The sequence below is a fragment of the Lotus japonicus genome, chromosome 4 (genome assembly GCF_012489685.1).
Source record: "Lotus japonicus ecotype B-129 chromosome 4, LjGifu_v1.2".
In the NCBI taxonomy this organism is placed as follows: domain Eukaryota; kingdom Viridiplantae; phylum Streptophyta; class Magnoliopsida; order Fabales; family Fabaceae; genus Lotus; species Lotus japonicus.
Window position 1 is genome coordinate 4,491,298 of NC_080044.1, and position 20,304 is coordinate 4,511,601.

At 37.8% G+C, this 20,304-nt stretch overlaps 2 protein-coding genes and 1 non-coding gene across 6 annotated transcripts; 2 read left to right on the top strand and 1 right to left on the bottom strand.

Annotated features, from left to right (window-relative positions):
- Window positions 1-538: 538 nt before the first annotated feature.
- LOC130710134 (uncharacterized) lies at window positions 539-11,962 on the bottom strand. 4 transcript variants are annotated; one of them, XM_057559291.1, is made up of 2 exons: window positions 11,048-11,921; window positions 539-1,592 (listed from the first exon to the last, which is right to left on the bottom strand). In XM_057559291.1, exons 1-2 carry the CDS (start codon window positions 11,121-11,123, stop codon window positions 664-666), a joined length of 1,005 nt encoding a protein of 334 aa, XP_057415274.1. In that variant the 5' UTR covers window positions 11,124-11,921; the 3' UTR covers window positions 539-663. The 4 variants fall into 4 exon arrangements, 1 of the variants encoding a protein (XP_057415274.1); XR_009010302.1 differs by lacking the exon at window positions 539-1,592 and adding an exon at window positions 1,599-2,900 and having other exon boundaries at window positions 11,048-11,962; XR_009010304.1 differs by lacking the exon at window positions 539-1,592 and adding an exon at window positions 2,908-4,553 and having other exon boundaries at window positions 11,048-11,962.
- On the top strand, window positions 905-1,011 carry LOC130716367 (small nucleolar RNA R71). The gene has a single exon (XR_009011984.1). It is a non-coding gene; the product is annotated as a small nucleolar RNA R71 (small nucleolar RNA).
- A 665-nt stretch (window positions 11,963-12,627) lies between the features above and the next one.
- Window positions 12,628-15,666, top strand: LOC130712156 (ABC transporter G family member 1-like). The gene is made up of 8 exons (XM_057561995.1): window positions 12,628-12,948; window positions 13,240-13,319; window positions 13,410-13,610; window positions 13,729-13,815; window positions 14,080-14,211; window positions 14,314-14,508; window positions 14,621-14,707; window positions 14,817-15,666. Exons 1-8 carry the CDS (start codon window positions 12,660-12,662, stop codon window positions 15,414-15,416), a joined length of 1,671 nt encoding a protein of 556 aa, XP_057417978.1. The 5' UTR covers window positions 12,628-12,659; the 3' UTR covers window positions 15,417-15,666.
- Window positions 15,667-20,304: the final 4,638 nt, after the last annotated feature.

Below are 20,304 nucleotides of genomic sequence, written 5' to 3' on the forward strand. Positions count from 1 at the left end.
TCTTTTCTTGTCTATTTACACTATCACTCTTATTTTTCAACACCTCCCTCTCAATCTCCTCATTATCACTCATTTTCTCTTTCTCTTCACCTCTATCATTTTTTTCACTCACTACCTCATCAATATCTCTACCAACTGCCTTTCCGCTCCTGGTGAAGATCGCATTGCACTTCTGATTTGGATTAGGTTCAGTGTTTGCTGTGAATGCTCCTTTATGACTCTCAGCCACCTGCTTTGCTAACTGGCCCATTTGGATCTCTAAATTCTTAATAGAAGCGCTTCTGTGTTCTTCTGATTGGTCATAGTCATTTGCATGAACTGATTCATTGTATCTTCTAATGTTGGATTCTTGCTCTGTGGCGGCTGTTGGTATGACTGATTCTGGTAAGGTGGTGGTGCCCTGCTGGTGGAAGGCCCTGCATCTTGCCTCCAAGGTTGGTTGTATTGTTGATTACCTCCCCTGGGATAGTTGTTCTGGTACCCTTGCCTCTGCTGATTTCCTAGGTAGTGAACCTCCTCTTCCTGTAATTGACAGTATTCTGTTGGATGATCCTTAGTACACACATCACACCTGTTCACCTGCTTTCTGGAAGAAGAATCTTGCATCTCCCGAAGTTGTTTGGGAAGATCACTCAGAGTCTTTTTCACTTCATCCAGTTGTTGCTACAGTTGCTTGTTTTGGGCCAAGATAGCATCACTTGATCCCAATTCCAGAACGCCTCCTCTCCTTGGTGGTCCTCTATTATGTTGATCTTGGTGGTCATTTAGAGCCATAGCCTCAATGATCTGAATGGCCTCAGTTGGAGACTTTGTCATCAAAGAACCTCCTGAAGTTGCATCCACCATTATCCTGCTTTGTTGTTGAAGACCTTTTCTGAAAAGATGGATTTGCGTCTTGGCATCAAAGTCATGATTCGGGCACCTTCTCAGCATAGATTTGTATCTTTCCCAAGCTTCACGCAAACTTTCACCTGTACTTTGGGAAAAAGTAGAAATAGCAGTTCTACAATCCATATATTTTGATTCAAAAAAGTACCTGGTCATGAATTTCTTTTCCAATTCATTCCAATCAGCTAAAGTTGTCTGTGGTTGATCCAAGAACCAATCCTTTGCTTGCCCAATCAAAGTTAAAGGGAAGAGCCTCAGAAATACAGCTTCTTCCTCAGCTTGGCTAATTCCAGCAGTACAACAAAGTTCATAAAACTTTGTCAGATGAGTGTAAGGATTCTCATGATCCAAGCCAGCGAAAGGATTAGCATACATCAGCTGCACCAATCCAGTCTTCACTTCAGGTGGCCTAGCAGCACCTGCAGGCCTACCAATCCTGGTTATGTTCCTTGGAGTGAAGTTCACAAATCCTACATTTGTATCCTCATTTCCACCACCAGCTGGTTCTGCAGCCATGGTCTCTGTCTGTTGTCTTACTGAAGAGATTGAGGAAGACGATGCTTCTTGCTCCCTCCTTTTCTCAGCTAATTGTTTTCTCCTCCTTGTCTTGCTATTGTTTCTCCTAGCTGTAGCTTCGATCTCTGGATCGAACAATAGTTGATCAGCTGGAGTTTTACCTCGCATAAACAAAGTGAAAATACAACCTAGCCAAGAAAATCAGTCAACAAGATAATAAAAAGATAAAATAAAACTATATACTATATTCACAATTGCTCAAGATGAGAAACTAAAGCAATGCTTTTGTATTGACGCAATTCCCCGGCAACGGCGCCATTTTGTTGAAAGGTTTTTTTTACCACTCTACTCTTGAATCCCTTTCAAGATTCAATTGTAGTATAGTAAAGGGTTTTTATCGTCCTCAGGGAATTGGAATACAATGTCGTTCTCTAGCTAAATTACTTAAGCAAAGAGTCAAGAAACGTTTAGTTGATTGTTTTGTGCTACGTTGCAAAATTAAAAGAAAGCAATAGTAAATGATTTGTAAACAAGCGGAGAAAACGGTTGGAATTGGAGTTCATCAATTAACTCTTCAGTATTCTTATGATTCCATAAACAAACCATGTCCTATGTTCGATTCCATCACACCACATCTTATCTTTTTCATAGTTCCCTCATGAAAGAGATCAACAACTTACTAACTAATCATCAATTCCTTGAATAATTAAGCAAGCAAGTAGCATTAAACTTAGGTGTTATATGACTATTGAGCTAACCCTATTCCTAGGCCTTAGATTCAATAGATGATCTCATCTATTTCAGATTCAATGAAGTAGTTTCCACCAATTTATCAAATCTAACATCAAGTTCTAGTTGATCACTCTAAAACTAGCATTAAGATCAAGATAGATCATTGAAATCATCACATAGAAACATGAATTTATACATGGAAATCAAAGTCAATACATTCAAGTTAAAAGACTACATCCAATCCCAACACAAAGGGTTTAGCAATCCATTTCCATGGATGCTTTAAGGCTTACAAAGAGAAACAAGAAGATGATGACGATCCGTGATGCCGCCGAGCGTTCCCACGTCGATGGATGATCAAAGAGGTCCAAACTATCTTCTTCACCTTTGTTCTACGAGTTCTGTAGTCTTTTTTCCTAATTTTTCCGCTGTCCCTGTAAAATACGATGGTGGGTTCTTTTTATAACAGCTTTGTTCGCTCAAGCGGTCCAAAGTTCGCTCAAGCGAACTCTTTCTTTAACGTGAAGGAAGAACTGGGAACCGCCTTTCAACCGCTCAAGCGACCAAATATTCGCTTGAGCCAACTTCAGAGCCAAACACTTAAAACCTTCTGTTGCTAGATGGCTTGAGCAAACTTCTGAGCCAAGCATTCAATACCTTCTGTTGCAAGATGGCTTGAGCAAACTTCTGAGCCAAGCACTATTCTTTGATGTTTTCTTATGATTCAAGCCTCTTTGAAGCAAATCTTCATTCCCAATTCATTCCTACATCAAAATTTGATAACTAACACTTAAATTCTACAAGGACCTCTAGTAAACCATATCATCACAATTGAGGGTAAATTTGATAGTTATTTCACATTTCTAACCCTAATAAGTGCCCAAGAATGATATGAAAATTAAGTAGATTTGACACTTATCAATAAATCATCTAAATGGAACCAAGAAGTTCAAAATGAAGTAGCAATACTATCTGAAAAGGTATCCTCTATGGCTAACAAGGTCTTATAGCAAATACCTAAATCTAAATATGATCCAAAGTTAATAATGAAATTTTAACATCAAATTATTATGGATTTTCAGGACCCTAATCCAACAAACAAGAGGAGAAAGCATGTTGGCTTCCTTAATCAATGCTTAGTTCTTACCAAAAGATCATCTGTCAATATGTTTCGCGATCTAGGCTATTACTGGTTACGCCTTGCCGTATATATTGCATTGACTACAAGTTTAGCCACTGTCTTCTATGATCTTGGTACAACAAATGGTTCAATTAAGGTAACAGTGGAAAATATTACAGCATGACTCATCTAATAATCTACACTACTTCAATTGATTATTACTTTAGATAATGTCTTCTAATTCTGCAGTCACTTTTGGTTATTTCAGGATAGAATTTCACTCCTCATGTTTGTGTCTACATTCATAACTATGATGACCATTGGTGGATTCCCTTCCTATGTGGAAGACATGAAGGTATTTCAAAGTGTCAAACATTTTTCTTCTCAACTTTGCAAATACATGTAGTCAATTATTATTATTATTATTATTATTATTTAATTTTTTGTTTCCTATTATTGATTCAGGTATTTGAACGTGAAAGACTACATGGGCATGATGGTGTTACTGCATATGTTATTGGGAACACTTTTTCATCCATCCCATACTTGTTGTTGGTTACAATAATTCCTGGAGCAATAGCTTATTAGTTATTACCCTCCTGGTCTTCAGAGAGGATATGTGCACTTTTTGTATTTTCTCTGTGTTCTATTTTCTTGTCTAATGATAGTAGAGAGCCTTATGATGATAGTTGCAAGTATTGTTCCAAACTTTCTAATAGGTATCATAACTGGTTCTGGAATCCAAGGAATCATGATATTGGGAGGAGAATTCTTCAAATTGCCAAATGATCTTCCTAACCCATTTTGGAGATACCCATTGTTCTATGTTGCTTTCCATAGGTATGCTTACCAAGGAATGTTCAAAAAAGAATTTGAAGGACTCAAATTTTCTAGAAATGATGAAGTTTGTGGGGGTGGCTCATCATCAAATTACATTAGTGGTGAAGAGATTCTGAGAAATGAAAGGCAAGTCGACTTGAGTCACTCAAAATGGGTTGATCTTAGAATCTTGCTGGCCATGATTGTTCTGTTTCAAGTGCTATTTTTTGTGATAATCAAAGCCACTGAGAAGGTAAAACCCATTGTTGCATCATTCTTATCAGCGCCTTCCAAGAAATCGATTCAGATCATGGAGAACCCAAATGTCACTTGGCCTACATAACTTCCACAAGACAAGATGAAATCTTAGGTGAAGTATTACTTATTCGATACCATTGATTCTGGTATCGAATAAGTTCAACCTATACCTTACCTTACGTACTATTGGATTTGAACCAATGATTCCCGCCGTATGTACCTGCTATAATGCTTGGATTATTATGATGTAATTGATGTGCAATAAAATAATAAGGCTTATGATACATATATCTAGAATTTATGGATTTTTAACTATGAAGTTTTAATCTTTTGAGGTTAAGCCCTTTACAAAAGTTGTCGTGGGTGAGTAGAGCTTTCGCATGACGTATTGGGTTTTCTAGAAAGTTGATCGATGGAAAAGTCTTTTTGCCTGAAAGTGATTTTGAGCTTGAGAATAGTTTTTCCTAATAGATTGATTATTTCTTATTTGTGTGCTAATTAGTTTAGAAGAAAAATCTTTATTTAGCTTTCAAAGAGAAGAGACCGAGAGCATTATGTGATTTTTTTAGGGTCAAGAGTCTCTTCCCCGAAGGTTAACTTAAGGGGTAAGAGGTAGGGGACATAAGAGTTTTTTCTTTTTTGAAACTGAACTCAAATATTATTAAGTGCCAACCGGCATAGAATCAAGAGCATCCAAAGTAACCAACTCAAGAGCCGCCTCAGGAACCTCCTCCACCCAAACTGACTCAGAATAAGTGGAAGCGTTCTTTGCGAGGAAATCTGCAACTTGATTCCCAATACGTCTAACAAAAGTAAGATCAATAAAATCAAAAAAACTAAATAAATCCCGACAATCCCGCATGATTATATCCAAGTAAGATCTGTCCTCGAACGCCGTTTTCCATCGCTTGTACAAAGTAAGGCAATCCGTCTCCAAGCACACTCGTCTGAATCCCAAGTCAATAGCCAACTTCATACTCCACCTCAATCCACAAGCCTCAGCAAGCAATGGAGAAAGCACTGACACCGGAAAAGAAGTTGCAGAAGCCATAACCTCGCCCCTACTGTTCCTGGCCACCATCCCAAGTCCCGCCACGTTCCCTTGCCCCACGGACGCATCAAAGTTTATTTTCACCACTCTCTCCCGCGCCTCCGCCACACAGCTGGAAAAGGCTGGCCTCGCTCCCCTTGCACGAAACTCGGTGGCTTGAGGAGCTCCACCGCACGGTCAAAACGCGTGCCACTGACAGCGGTTGGTTAATAAACAACACCTTGTTCCTTGCCTCCCATATCTGATAAATAATACTCTGTACCAGCTCAATAACCTCTGGTTCTCCTCCCTGTAAAACCGCCACCCAGAAATCCAAGAAAGAAGGGTAATTTGCCACTCGAACCGTAAGAGAAGAAGCGTACCATACCGCCATGGAAGCTGGACATCGCATGAACAAATGCTCCGTGGTTTCTGTATCGTGTCCACAAAGGCCACACCCGGGGTCGACATCGACGTGCCGCTTGAAGAGCTGTTCACGAACCGGAAAGTAGCCAAGATCTGCTCTCCATGCAGTTTCCTTGCAACGAGGAAGTGCATGTGTGCCCCAAAATATTTGCCAAAGACGTGGCTGTAGAGCTGGTCCCATGGAGGAAGAAGCTTGATGTTGTGCTAATAAGCTCCTTATATACGAATATCCTGTCTTGGAAGTGTATAACCCATTCTGTGTCAGAGGCCAAGGCAGCACATCCTCCCCACGAGCTAAACCCAAAGGCATAGCCAAGATGGAAGCTGCTGTAGTAGGGCAGAAAATTTCCTCCACCAATTCTCTATTCCACGAACGATTTCCTTGGTCAATAAGGTCTGACACTCTTTCAATTCCAAGGGCTGCTACCACATCATAACTGTAGGTGAGTGGAACCCCGTTTGGTAGCCATTTATCCACCCAGGCTCTAACTTTCACGCCATTACCAATGCACCAAAGACCTCCCCTCTCCAATAACCAGCTAGTTTTTAAAATGCTAGACCATGCAAAGCTCGGTCTATATCCTTTCCTTGCTCCCTAAATTTCTCCCCATGGAAAATAAACACCTTTGAATACGCGAGCCAACAAAGTTTCCGGGTGAGTATAAATTCTCCACCAATTTTTTGCCACCAAGGACAGATTAAAAGATTTAAAATCTCGAAAGCCCAATCCTCCCTCTCGTTTGTGCCTGCAAAGATTTTTTCAACTAGTCCAATGCATGCCTCGCCGCGAAACATCACCACTCCAAAAGAATCTAGCAATCATGTTGTCTATATCTGCACATATACCATCCGGTAAAATAAAACACGACATAACATAAGAGGGGATAGCTTACGCCACCGCTTTAATTAAATTTTCCCTCCCTACTCTTGATACAAAATTTTCTTTCCACCCCTTAAGCTTTTTCCACACTCTTTCTCTCACGAAGTTAAAAATTTGAGTTTTCGACTTACCGATAACAGTTGGCAACCCCAGATATTTGTCAAAGCTTTCGACCGCCTTTACACCCAACAACTGTTTAAGCTCATCAAAACTAATATTCGCCACATTTCGGCTAACAGAAAGCATAGACTTTTCCAGGTTGATAACTTGACCGGAAGCCCGCTCATAAGTATCAATGATTGCTCTTATACATTCAGCCTCTTGCACATTCGCCCGGGCAAACAATATACTATCATCTGCAAAGAGTAAATGAGATATAGTAGGAGCAGCCCGAGAGATCCGAATACCACTCAACTATTTAACTGCAATAGATTTTTCGATCAAAGCCGAAAATACCTCGCCACATAAAATAAACAAATATGGTGACAAAGGGTCTCCTTGGCGGAGTCCCCTGCCAGGGCCAAAAGCAGCCTGAGGATTTCCATTCAACATTATAGAAAATGAGACAGCTGACACACAACTCATAATTAAAGACACCCAAGCTGGGGGGAACCCCATTTTTTCCATTACGGAACTCAAGAAAGACCACTCAATTCGATCATAGGCCTTGGACATGTCCAGTCTAAGAGCCATTATGCCATTCCGCAGTGATTTTCTTCTTCATGTAGTGAAAACACTCATAGGCTATTAGTGCATTATCGGTAATGAGTCTACCGGGCACAAAAGAACTTTGAGCCTCACTAATTAAATCAGGCAATATCAACTTCAACCTATTTGCAATTGTTTTTGTTATAATCTTAAAAATTACATTGCACAGGCTGATCGGTCTAAAATGAGTCACATGCTCAGACCTCTTAATCTTAGGAATAAGATTTAATAAAGTATGATTTACTGTACCTGGGGATATCTCTCCATGAAGCACCTAGAGGTAGAAAGATGCCACATCATCACCAATGACGCCCCAAAATTTCTGATAGAAAAGAGCTGGGAAGCCGTCAACCCCTAGGGCCTTTGTCGGGTGCATCTGGAATAATGCATCCTCCACTTCCTCCTTGGTAAAGGGATCGACCAATATCTCAAGGTGAGCCTGCATGACCCTCCCTGCTACCAAATTAGCTGCCTCATCCATACCTGTTGGAAAAGAAGTCGCAAATAATTGCATAAAATAGTCCATAAGGACCTTGGAAATATCTCTATCATCCTCAAATTCTCGCCCTCGATCATCCTTTATTTTCTCAATCAGGTTTCTCTTCCTTCTCTGAGATGCCTTTTGATGGAAAAAACGAGTATTTTTATCTCCATTCTTTAACCAAGTTGCCCTGGATCTCTGGCTCCACCACTTCTCCTGTTGTGCCAACAAAACCTCCAACTCCTTCTCGGTCTCATGAGTCACTCTAATTATTTCCTCTGTCTGAACCTCCCTCTGAAGGTCCTGAAGCAAACCCTCTTTATCAGATATTTTCTTCGGTAAATCTCCAAAAGTCTTTCGACCCCAATCATCAAGAACCCCTCCCACCTCAGAAATCTTTGCCAGGACATTTGTAGTGTCACGGCACCATGTCTCAGTTATCACCTCTGCACACACCTCTCCCTCCTCGAGCCATAACTCCTCAAACCTGAACATATGGGTTCTGCGCATCTCCTTGCGCCTCCTCCGCGAACCACACTCCAAAAGGATCGGGTTATGATCAGACTGGTACCTCGAAAGATGAGATACACCTGTCACTGGCCACAGATCAACCTAGCATCATTAATCAGAGCATAGTCCAAACGTTCCTGTATAGTGCCAGGTGCAGTACGTTTGTTGGACCACGTGTACCTGTATCCTGAAAAATCAACCTCATGTAAATTATAATTTGCACACACTTGATTAACCATCTACAAATGCCCCAGATTTGGGGGGTCACCCCCCAGCTTATCTCTTGGTGAAAGAATATCATTAAAATCACCAATAATCAGGCACGGCCTGGAAGGGTCCGTAATCAACCTCTGTATCATGGTCCAGGTCTCCTTCTTCAACCTCTCCTCTGGAAAACCATACACAAAAACCACATTCATAGGCGTCTGTTCCTCAGGGTGCAATATTGTGCAAAGGATGTGATTAAGAGAAGAGGAGATAATCTCCAGTTGAACCTCTTGACTCAACCAAAGACACAAACCACCCGCTCTGGACCGCCCCTGACCTGCACACTGAACTGGAAAAATATTAGACAAACCCGCCATACCTCGCTTTTGTAACGCCTAAGAAGAATACCACCTAGTTTCCATAGCAAACATCACCTCGGGAGCTTTTGAGTGGATGAGTCGTTTGAGGACTCCAACTGCCTGTAGGTTCCCAAGCCCACAACAGTTCCACGATAAGATCCTCATTGAGGTGGGCGGGACTGCTCAGCAGTCTCCGCCAATCCCAATCCAACATCAGTAGTTATCTTCTTTAGTGGAGGGGAGAACCCCGTACCCAACGTGCCAAATAAGCCAGAAGAAGAAGACCCATTTGACCTCTTTTTTGGAACAACCCTTGACTTGCCATCCTCTTTATCCCGTGCACTCATGATATGTCTATCTTCCTTCTCTCGTATCTGAATGCCTCTTGACCTGTTATTATTATTATTATCCTTTCTCTTCCAAGGGCTATCCTCAGCACCCAATCTCTGACTTTTGAACCGTATTTCAGGTTCTTTCTTGTCCTTTGCCATTTGTTCTTCACGTGCCACCTCTTTATGTTTTTCCTTCACCACCCGTGCCTTGTTATTATTATCCAACTAGGATTTTCCAGCGTTTTCTCAATGCCATTACGGCCAACATTGTCCACCTGTTCGGAGTCGTCGAGCTTCTCCTCATTAGCCTCAATTGCATCATACTGGTCATCATCCTCCCACTCTTGATCTGCAACATCTTTTCTCCTCCCATGACGCCGATCGTCCTCTGCCTTCAGCCACAATCCAAATCGATTCATACTGCCATCATCTTCCACCCCGCAGTCAAGAATGACATGGTCCAGCTTCCCGCAACGGAAACAGAAATTTCCAAGCTTTTCATACTTAATAGATACCCTCAGAGGAGCACCCGAGCCAGCTGCCACCATTTGTCCTCGCCTCAGGGGCTTGTCAACATTCAGCCATGCTCTTATACGTAAACTGACGCCATACCGATGTGCCGCGTACTTGTCCCACTCAATGAAACCATCAAAAATACACCCTAGTGTGCGAGCCATCGTATCTGTCCTGTGTGTGTAAGGTAGACCATGCGCTTGTATCCAAAAGGGGACTCGAATCAAAGGAATCGCCGTTGGGTTCACCTTCAGGTCAAAAAGGTTAAGTGCAACCAGATGCCTGTTGAAGAACCATGGTCCAGAGAGGAGGACCAGGTCTCGATCCCGTGATGATGCGAACTTGAAGGAGAAGAGATTCGTACCAACATGTCGAATCTCAGTGCAGTTCCTTGATTCCCACAACCTCCTCATGACGCTAATGAATGGCCTGGGTTCCACCCTATGTGGCATCAACACCTTCCAAATCAGCCATTCATCCATGCCCAGGTTTGGATCCACCTCCAGCGGACCAACGTTCAGCACTTGTCCTTCATCACCATCAAGTTCAAACTCTGGTTATGCCATGTCGGCCATGAGTGCAGTCTCGCTGTCGAAGCAGGGAGAGAGGCGCACAAACAGAACTGTTGAAGAGAAGCACTTGAAAACCACCGTCAACAAAAAACACTCGAATAGGACAAAGATTGCCAAGAATAGAAAAAGGAAGAAGCCCGATGAATTTTTAAAACAATAGTAGTGTCAAAGTCCACCGTGGACCACTACGGCGCCGCCACCGTTGGGTTTTTCCATCATTGGAAACCTAACCCTAGCGCAGCTTTTCTGGTTTTAGTTTGGTAACTAAGTGCTAACAAATAAATTTTAAATTTACGGACACAAGTTAAGACTTAAAATATTAAATTGAATTGGTGCCGAAACAATTATTAAATTGAATAAATAGATAAGTTTTCTATTCAGGTAGACATTAATTGAGTATTGCAAGTCGTAGAATACAAAACTGGAATCAGAAAAGATATCGAACATTGTTTCAAGATGTACATTATACTAGAGTTTAAGGGGGCAAGTTAAAAATGAGACTAATATTGTGGGGGCACTTAAGCATATACACACACATATAGTATTAAGAAATTGTAAAATACAATGGATCCGCCCTGGTTTCTTGCCGCCATCAAACGAGGCTCATGGCTCAAGGGCATCATGTGACATAGATTGAAAGAAATTAAATGACAAAAATAGAGAGGAGGAGGATGTTAAAGAAAGGGGAGAACTCACTTAGATCTTCATCCTTTGAGTGCATACACTTTGTGTTGAGTAAAAGATTTGTGAATTTGATGTGCATCTTGAGCATGGTTGGGGTGTTGAAACTGAAAGCAAAACAGCAAAGGAAGGACAAAGGAAAAGGATCCAGGAGCTCTGAATTTGTTTAATTTTCTTCAACCTGGTACCTTTATTTTTTTATTTTGTTGAGTTCACTGGTTCTCTATTTGTATCATTGGATTTATTAACTGCTTGTGTGCACCTGCTGTATCATTTTCCTTTCAAATGTGATCTCTACCCAGAAATGTGAAATAATCAAATCCATAAAATGTAGGTCCTAAAACAGAGAAACTGCATAGCAATCAAATAAATTAAACAACAAGCATTTTATAAAGTGAGAGTGATAAGTGATATATTTATCAAAAAAAAAAGTGATAAGTGAGAGAAAGATTATAAAATGAGAGTAAAAATGAAAAAAAAATGTCTAATTTTATAAGACAATAAACATTTTGGAAAATATGAAGCGAGACTAAAACAATAAGTGTAACAGATAAATTATAATATAATTTTATATTCGAGAAATTTATAGATAAAATTCAAAAGAAAAAATTGCTAAAAAATATAAATAAAATAAACTTTATAGCAGTTTTTGAGACACATAACAAATTTTTGGCATGGCTGTTGGGTGTTGGAAGAACGTTGCTACGGTGATGGAGCATAATATCAATTTTGATGTATCAAAGCTGGTTTACGTCAATAACATTGCTACTGTGATGTGGATGTATGCATGCATGTACCAACCTCGAATCATTAATTAAGATTGGGCAATTAAATACAAGTTTGAAATTGGTCTATTTCTTCATTGGAGAGCGTTAATTCCACAGGTATGCTTATGCATCACCGGCAACATATCTTTGTGGTTCTTTGTAATGTTAGACAAGTGAGTGTGACATGAAGGGAGAATCAGATAATCTTTTTAAGAAAAATTACAGTAATGTTTAATATTTATTTGAGTTTACTTTCAAAAAAAAATTTATTTGAGTTTTTTTTCTTCCCATTCAAAAAAGAGTATTTATTTGAGTTTCATAATCAAATATTAACATTAAATAAGGTTTATCCGATTTATATTACCATCTATCAATTCATTTTGAGGAAAATTTAGCTAATCTCATATAATTGATGAGAACACAGTAAAACACTATATTGGTGAAAACTGGTAGCTAGTATTGGACATGTTTTTTTTTTGAAACTGAACATGTACAAATCAGGCGATTTTAACTTTATAATTTTTTATTTCCTAAAAAATAATTTTTATATAATAAAAGGTATATATAAATATTATTTACAGTTGAATAGAAAAATGGGAATTAAAAACTGAAATTTTAAAAAATTAGTATCTCTGTCAATATAAACTGAAATCTTTTGCTTTCTCATAAAAAAAAAATCTTATATTTTTTTTTGTCAAATATATTTTTTGTCTCATCCTTTTGTGAAACATTATTCAATAAAAATTTATTGCATGTAAAAGAAAAATGTGAGTGCATGCAAAAAAATCTTCACACGAAATAATCTATATATATGGCTCTTGACTTCAAGCAAAATCAATACTGAGCCATTGTATTCTATAATGGCTTCCCTTATTCCAGCTGCTCCTATTGATCATGAAATTAAACCGTGTCCAACATCAATGCTCCAACAAACTGTCCTAGATATTGAAGCCCCATTGGAGGACAATGAGAAGAAAGAGAAGGGAATCTGCTTGACTTGGAAGGATCTATGGGTGAGTGCCTCCATGGGAAAGCATGGAAGCAAACCAATTCTTCAGGGTCTAACTGGTTATGCCAAGCCAGGGAAGCTCTTGGCTATCATGGGACCCTCTGGTTGTGGAAAATCTACACTTCTTGATGCTTTAGCAGGTATAAATATACATTTAAATAACCATGTTTCTGAATAGTCTCCCACAATCTTTCCAATCAGTTGTTGCCCCGTAAATTGGTCCTATTCCCTGGAATACCTGCATCAGATTCCATGGAGAGAGATTTAAATTTTCAACACAAGGACTAAGTTGATATTACATACACAACTTCAGGGACTAGATTGACACCCATGTGACACACAAGAACACTTATTCTTTCTAATAATGTTAGTTTAATATTTCATCAGATTCCAAATTAAATGATGATGATATGAATCCATATACATTTCAGGTAGATTAAGCTCAAACATAAAACAAACAGGGGAGATTCTGATCAATGGTAACAAACAAGCACTGGCATATGGAACCTCGGTATACAATCTTAAATATTTCAACAATAGAGTAGCCACATGAATGATCAATTAACTATTCTTACATGAATCTATGTGTTTGTGACCACAGACATATGTCACACAAGATGAAATCTTAATGACAACCTTAACAGTTAGAGAAGCAGTGCATTATTCAGCTCAACTTCAATTGCCTGATACCATGTCCAAGGAAGAGAAGAAAGAGAGAGCAGACTTCACAATCAGAGAAATGGGTCTGCAAGATGCCATTAACACAAGAATTGGAGGTTGGGGAATTAAATTTTGTGACTGTGTAAATGTCGGGATTCTCGACTCCAGGGAATCCATTTTCATTTTCCACCATCAGAATTTCTTATCTTCCTTTCTCACTATGAAGTTCCACTTCTAACTCTGCTTTCACTTTAATGTAGTTTTTTGCTTCAAATGGTTTTCCTTGTCCTACCCTCCAGAATCCATCTGATCATTTACTTAAAACTATAAACAAGGATTTTGAGCAGGTAAGCTGACCATATGCATTCATGCTTTCTTCATGATTTCATTATATTCTTATATGCAAATGCAACATACTCAACATAATAGTTTGTTTGGATATAAGTGAAACATGAACACACTTTCATCCTAGTTCATAAGAACAGTTCCATTTACATTTATTTAAAGTGTGTGCTAGCATCAGTTTGCACCAGTATTAATATATATCCAAACACATGCATAGTAGTCAACAAAACCAGTTAAAATCATATTAAAGCACCTTTTTTTTTCAGGACATTGAGGTGGGTTTAGCTGGGACTAGAACAATACCCACAACAGAAGCAATCGATATCCTTCTGAGCTCATATAAATCATCTAAATGGAACCAAGAAGTTCAGAATGAAGTAGCAATACTATCGGAAAAGGTATCCTCTATGGCTAACAAGATCTTATAGCAAATACCTAAATCTAAATATGATCCAAAGTTAATAATAAAATTTTAACATCAAACTATTATGGATTTTCAGGATACCAATCCAACATACAAGAGGAGAGAGCATGTTGGCTTCCTTAATCAATGCTTAGTTCTTACCAAAAGATCATCTGTCAACATGTTTCGCGATATAGGCTATTACTGGTTCCGCCTTGTCGTATATATTGCATTGGGTTTAAGTATAGCCACTGTCTTCTATGATCTTGGTACAACAAATGGTTCAATTAAGGTAACAGTGGGACAGTAATACAGTATGACTTACCTAATAAGCTACACTACTTCAATTGATTATCGGTTTACCTAATGTCTTCTAATTCTACAGTCACTTTTGGTTATTTCAGGATAGAGTTTCACTCATCATGTTCGTGTCTTCATTCATAACTTTGATGACCATTGGTGGATTCCCTTCCTTTGTGGAAGACATGAAGGCAATTCAAAGTTTTAAACCTTTTTTTTTCTTCTCAATTTTGCAAATACATGTAGTCAATTATTATTATTATTATTTATTTAATTTTTTGTTTCCAATTATTGATATAGGTATTTGAACGTGAAAGACTAAATGGGCATTATGGTGTTACTGCATATGTAATTGGGAACACCTTTTCATCTATTCCATACTTTTTGCTGATTACAATAATTCCTGGAGTTATAACTTATTACCCTCCTGGTCTTCGAAAAGGATATGAGCACTTTCTGTATTTTTTTTTTGTTCTGTTTTCTTGTCTAATGATAGTAGAGAGCCTTATGATGACAGTTGCAAGCATTGTTCCAAACTTTCTAATGGGTATCATAACTGATTCTGGAATTCAAGGAATCATGATCTTAGGTGGAGGGTTCTTCAGATTGCCAAATGATCTTCCTAAGCCATTTTGGAGATATCCATTGCACTATGTTGCCTTTCATAGGTATGCATACCAAGGAATGTTCAAAAACGAGTTTAAAGGACTAAAATTTGCTACAAATACTGAAATTGGTGATGGTGGCTCATCATCTAATTACATTAGTGGTGAAGAGATTCTGAGAAATGCATATCAAGTGAATATGAGTTACTCAAAATGGGTTGATCTTGGAATCTTGCTGGCCATGATTGTTCTGTTTCGAGTGCTATTTTTGGTGATAATCAAAGCCACTGAGTAGGTAAAACCCATTGTTGTATCATCCTTGTCAGCGCCTCCCAAGCAATCGATTCAGATCATGGAGAACCCAAATGCAACTCCTTGAATGTTTAGTTTGGTCTACATAACTTCCACAAGATAAGGTAAAACCCTAGGTCAAGTATTGTAATTTGTATCGGCTATGATGCTTAGATTATAATGATGTAATTGAAGTGTAATAAAATAATAAGGGTGATGAATATATCACTTTGTGGTGGTTTACCCACACAAAAGGTCGTTATGAACCCTGCAAAAGTGAAATGTTCAAAAAATGTCGGTGGAAAATGTATGTCTAGCGATCATTATACCTAATGCGAAATAATGTATAGATGGAATAAGAGAAATGTCTTCTCTTAAGCTTCTTAATCTTGTGATAGTAATAAACTGTGTATAAGATCTTATATTTAAATAGTAAATTTTTTTTTTCTCTATGTAAAATTAAAAAGCTTCAAGCTTTCCTCAAAAAATTTATTTCAAACAATACCAGTTAACTCGACTTGGGCAGGTGTGCCTTGACATGATGAATGTCAATCACACATTCAATAATGATATGTCCATACCCTAACTTTATGTTCAGTATGTAAGAGAAAAGTGAGAGAAAAGAAAATAAAAAGAAAGAAGGGAATAATAAAGAAAATAAAGCATAAAGTGTTACGATTTTTAAGTTTGGTTGAAGACAAAGTGAAAAGAGCAATGAGAGGAAATAAAAATTGTTGTTTAAAAAATGACATAAGTACCCTTAATAAAAAATACAATGAAGGTAATTTGATCAAATTATATAATATAATCTCTCCTCTTTTCTTTTCATATGAGAGGAGAAAGCTTTTTGAGTGGGTATGTTAATACTGAAATCTCGTAGTTAGAGGGCTTGAAGAGATGTTTAGAATGAAAGGGAAGATCCAGCATCAAGTGACCTCGAAGTACACTAGTTCGACGACCTATTCGAAGTCATGAGGGGGTTCTGAGAGATCCCTACATTTAGACAATTTTCCCATCATGGCTCAAGTGAAATACGACCTTCATGAAAGTCCCAACACTTAGTGGCTTTTACATCAAGCTACGAGGAGTAGAGGTTCTCAAGACACTTTTGAAGCACATGCTATATTTCAATGTTTGAACCCACGATTGAGGCTATAATGATCCAAACCCACATTCAGAGCTAGAAGGGACCAAAACCCACTATCTAGAAGATCTAGAAGCTTCACGCATCATGTTTATCCGCACATCCACAAAATGGAGCATAATTAGATCGTGGGCACGTGGAGATCAAGTAAAGACTTTGAAGGCAAGAACTTCAAGGCAATGCCAAAGGAACGACTTAGATTTAGGTCATTATTTTCTTATGTAATCTATTCCGTAGGATTAGTTAAGTTATTTGTAGTTCTAGCACTATAAATAGACCAATGTAACTTTAGAATAAGGGTTGGAAGCTGAAATATTAACACTCTAGATGCCCACACATCGACCACACAGACAAGAGGCTACACAAGTTAATTTATACGAGATCCTTCCACCATTATCCTTTTATTTTTGCAATTTAATTCAATTTACTTTTCTATAATAGCTTTTACCATGTTAATGTATACGAGATCATCAGAACTCCGATTCACCAAGTTATCACCGGATAGTTTGGACTCTTTTTATTCCTTTCAGAAACCTTTACGTAAATCTAATTCTTAGGTTTACAGAACATAAATTTCACGAGTTATCACTAGATAACTCTATGGTTTTCTAAATCTTTTTTGGGAAACATTACTATTTCGAATCTCCTTTCGAACATCGTCATCATAAGAGAACTAATAAGCCACCAAATAAAAAGAACCCAAGCCTCAAGGACCTGATCCAAGTCCTAGATTGCCTGTTGAATCCATTTGTTGGTGCAGGAGTCACATGGTTTAATTTCACGCTTAAATAGGATATCATTAATCTTTTCTCTTCTCTACCTCAATTTATGCTTTACAAAACCGAAGAAAATTTGTTCGAAATTGTGTTTTCTTTCTCTGTTGTTTTCTACTCTACCAAACAGAGCATAAAATTGATTACCCCTAATTCCACACGGTACATGTCAACGATTTTCCACACATCTCGGGTTGCTTCTTGGCCTAATGAAGGAGAATTATCCAATAATACCCTTAGAATAATTCTAGGGTTCCCTACCAAGGCTTGTTTAGAGCTAATCAGAGCTCGACCTCTGAGATGCATGATGACCCGGGATTTAAGGCTATTTTCCTAGTTTATTTGCATGTAGTTAAATATTTTTTAGGGTATTTCGGTCATTTTAGGACACATTAGGAGTAATTTATGCATTTAAATATTTTGAATCTATTTTATTATTTTTATTAGCTTTTATGATATTTTTCTCGATTTTGTTAGGATTTAAATGATTTCAATTTAGGATAAGATGAGTTTAATTTAGGTCGTTACCCTATTTTTATCTCTAATATATTTTTATGTTCTTTATTTTAGGAGAAGATTTGGAGAAAAAGGAAAAAAAAAATCCAAGAAAATAAGGAGAAATGCATATCTGGGATCTCTCCTGACGGGCGAAACCGCTGCAATAGCACCAGACTTCACCTACTGTTTTATGTAGCGACACTTAAACCGCCGCAATAGGTCCAGCACACACCAGAATACGAAAAACACTATTTTCAAACCCTATTTTGGGATCTTTTCATTTTTCTCATCCTCTAAACCTAATAAACACTTTCAGAAGACTCTTGGAGGCAATTTCTTGGTAGAGAGGAAGGCTAGGCCCTTGAGGGCCGGTGTCAGGGCCATGAAGGATGGTGACAATTTCTCCAGACCTTCATGACTCCGTTCTATCTTGATTTCACTTTCTCTTCACTTAGTTTTGTGTGTTGACTCCGTATATTTGAAATGATGTAATTTGATTTCTCTTTTGTTCAATATATTTTATGCAATTATAATTATGAGTTTTCATTATTTGGTGTTTCTCTCTACGCTTAGTGCTTATATGTCGATGGATGATTTTAAGGATTTATATTAATTCATAAATACATTGAAAAATTGATATGAACTGATGTATGCTTAGTTCGTTAAAGGGGAAAAACACCTATGTCTTAGGTTTAATAATTCTCTTTGCGTGTTCATGTTTCTTTTGCCAATATGATGTTTTTTTAGGATTTGCATTTTGCATGATTGAAAAGTTGGTTTGAATTTATGGAATTAGAGAAACCATCCTTACATCATTCATCTTAAGAAAGACTTATCTTGGGTTGAGTTGAGGTTTTCTAGGTGACAATAGGAGACATTAACCCTTAGGTATGAATATCATGAGATGGGAATGAGGTCTAAACCGAGTGATAAGTCAGGATACTTACCTCTCTAAGATAGGATTATCTAGTAGAAACTAATAGGATTTCTTGAGTGACAATAAAATATTATATCCACTAGGACATGAACTTCTTGGGTTAGAATTTCCCAAGCTCTGTTCCTAACAAAAGAAGCTCATGTCCTAGTAGATAGAATGTCTGACTGTCACTCAAGAAATATAACAGTTTCTACTTAGATAATCTTATCCTAGAGAGGTGAGTATCTCAACTTGTCATTCGTTTTAGACCTTATTCTCAACTCATGATATTCATACCTAAGGGTTAATGTCTCCTATTATCACCTAGAAAACCCCAACCCAACTTAAGACAAGTCTTTCTTAAGATGACCGATGCAAGGGTGATTCCTCTAATTAACTAAATGCACACCAACTTTTCAATTGTAATGCAAATCCTAAAAAAACTATCATATTGGCAAAATATACATGAACGCGCAAAGAGAATTAGTAAACCTAAGACATGTATTTTTTTTTCCTTTAATGAACTAAGCATACATCAATTCATATCAATTTTTAAATCTATTTATGAATTAATTTAAATTCTTAAAATCATCAACCGGCCAATTGAAGCATTAAGCGTAGAGAGAAACACCAAATAATGAAAACTCATAATTATAATTGCATAAAAGTATATTGAACAAGAAATAAATAAAATTACATGATGAAGTCATTAAGAGCTATGTTGATCATCTCATAGCTAACCATCCGAGGCTATATGGAGGTTCTTAGTGGTTGATACTGCTTGCGGATTCGAGGGTTTTTGGCCTAGGTCTTTCATTTATTTTTGGGCTTTGGTGTTGTTTATGGTGATTTTTGACCGGGCTGTTAGGTTTTGTTCTCGATCTTTTGTCTATTGGGGCTTTTTTGTGATGGTATTTTTGATGATTTGCTCTTTTTTCTGTAGCAGATCAGTTGTGTTTGACTTTCCTTATTCGAGAGACATGCTATCAGACCTTATTTATTATATATATATATATATATATATATATATATATATATATATATATATATATATATATATATAGAGTCAAAACATAAAAATAGGTAAAGAGGAAAGTGGAACCAAGATAGAACGAAGCCATGGACGTCTCAAGAAGTTGTTACCTTTCTCCATGGCCGTGACACCGGCCCTCATGGGCCTAGCCTTCCTCTTCACCAAGCAATTTCCTCCAAGTGCCTTCCAAAAGTGTTTATTAGGTTTAGAAGAAGAGAAAGATGAAAAGATTCCAAAATAGGGTTTGAAAATCAAATTTTATAGTGTTTTGCGTATTCTTGTGCGTGCTGGACCTATTGCGATGGTTTAAGTGCGTCGTTACATAAAACAGGAGGTGAAATATGGTGCTATTGCAGCTGAAAAATCTTTGTGGCCAAAATACTAATTAATATGTGTGACAAATCTTGCTGTCCCAGACACAATGCTGAAAACAAAGGTCGATCGAGAGATTTTCCATATTCACATTGAGAAGGAGATGGTTAGTGAGAACTTAGACGCTATTTCAGCAGTTTATGCCCTATTCCAGAG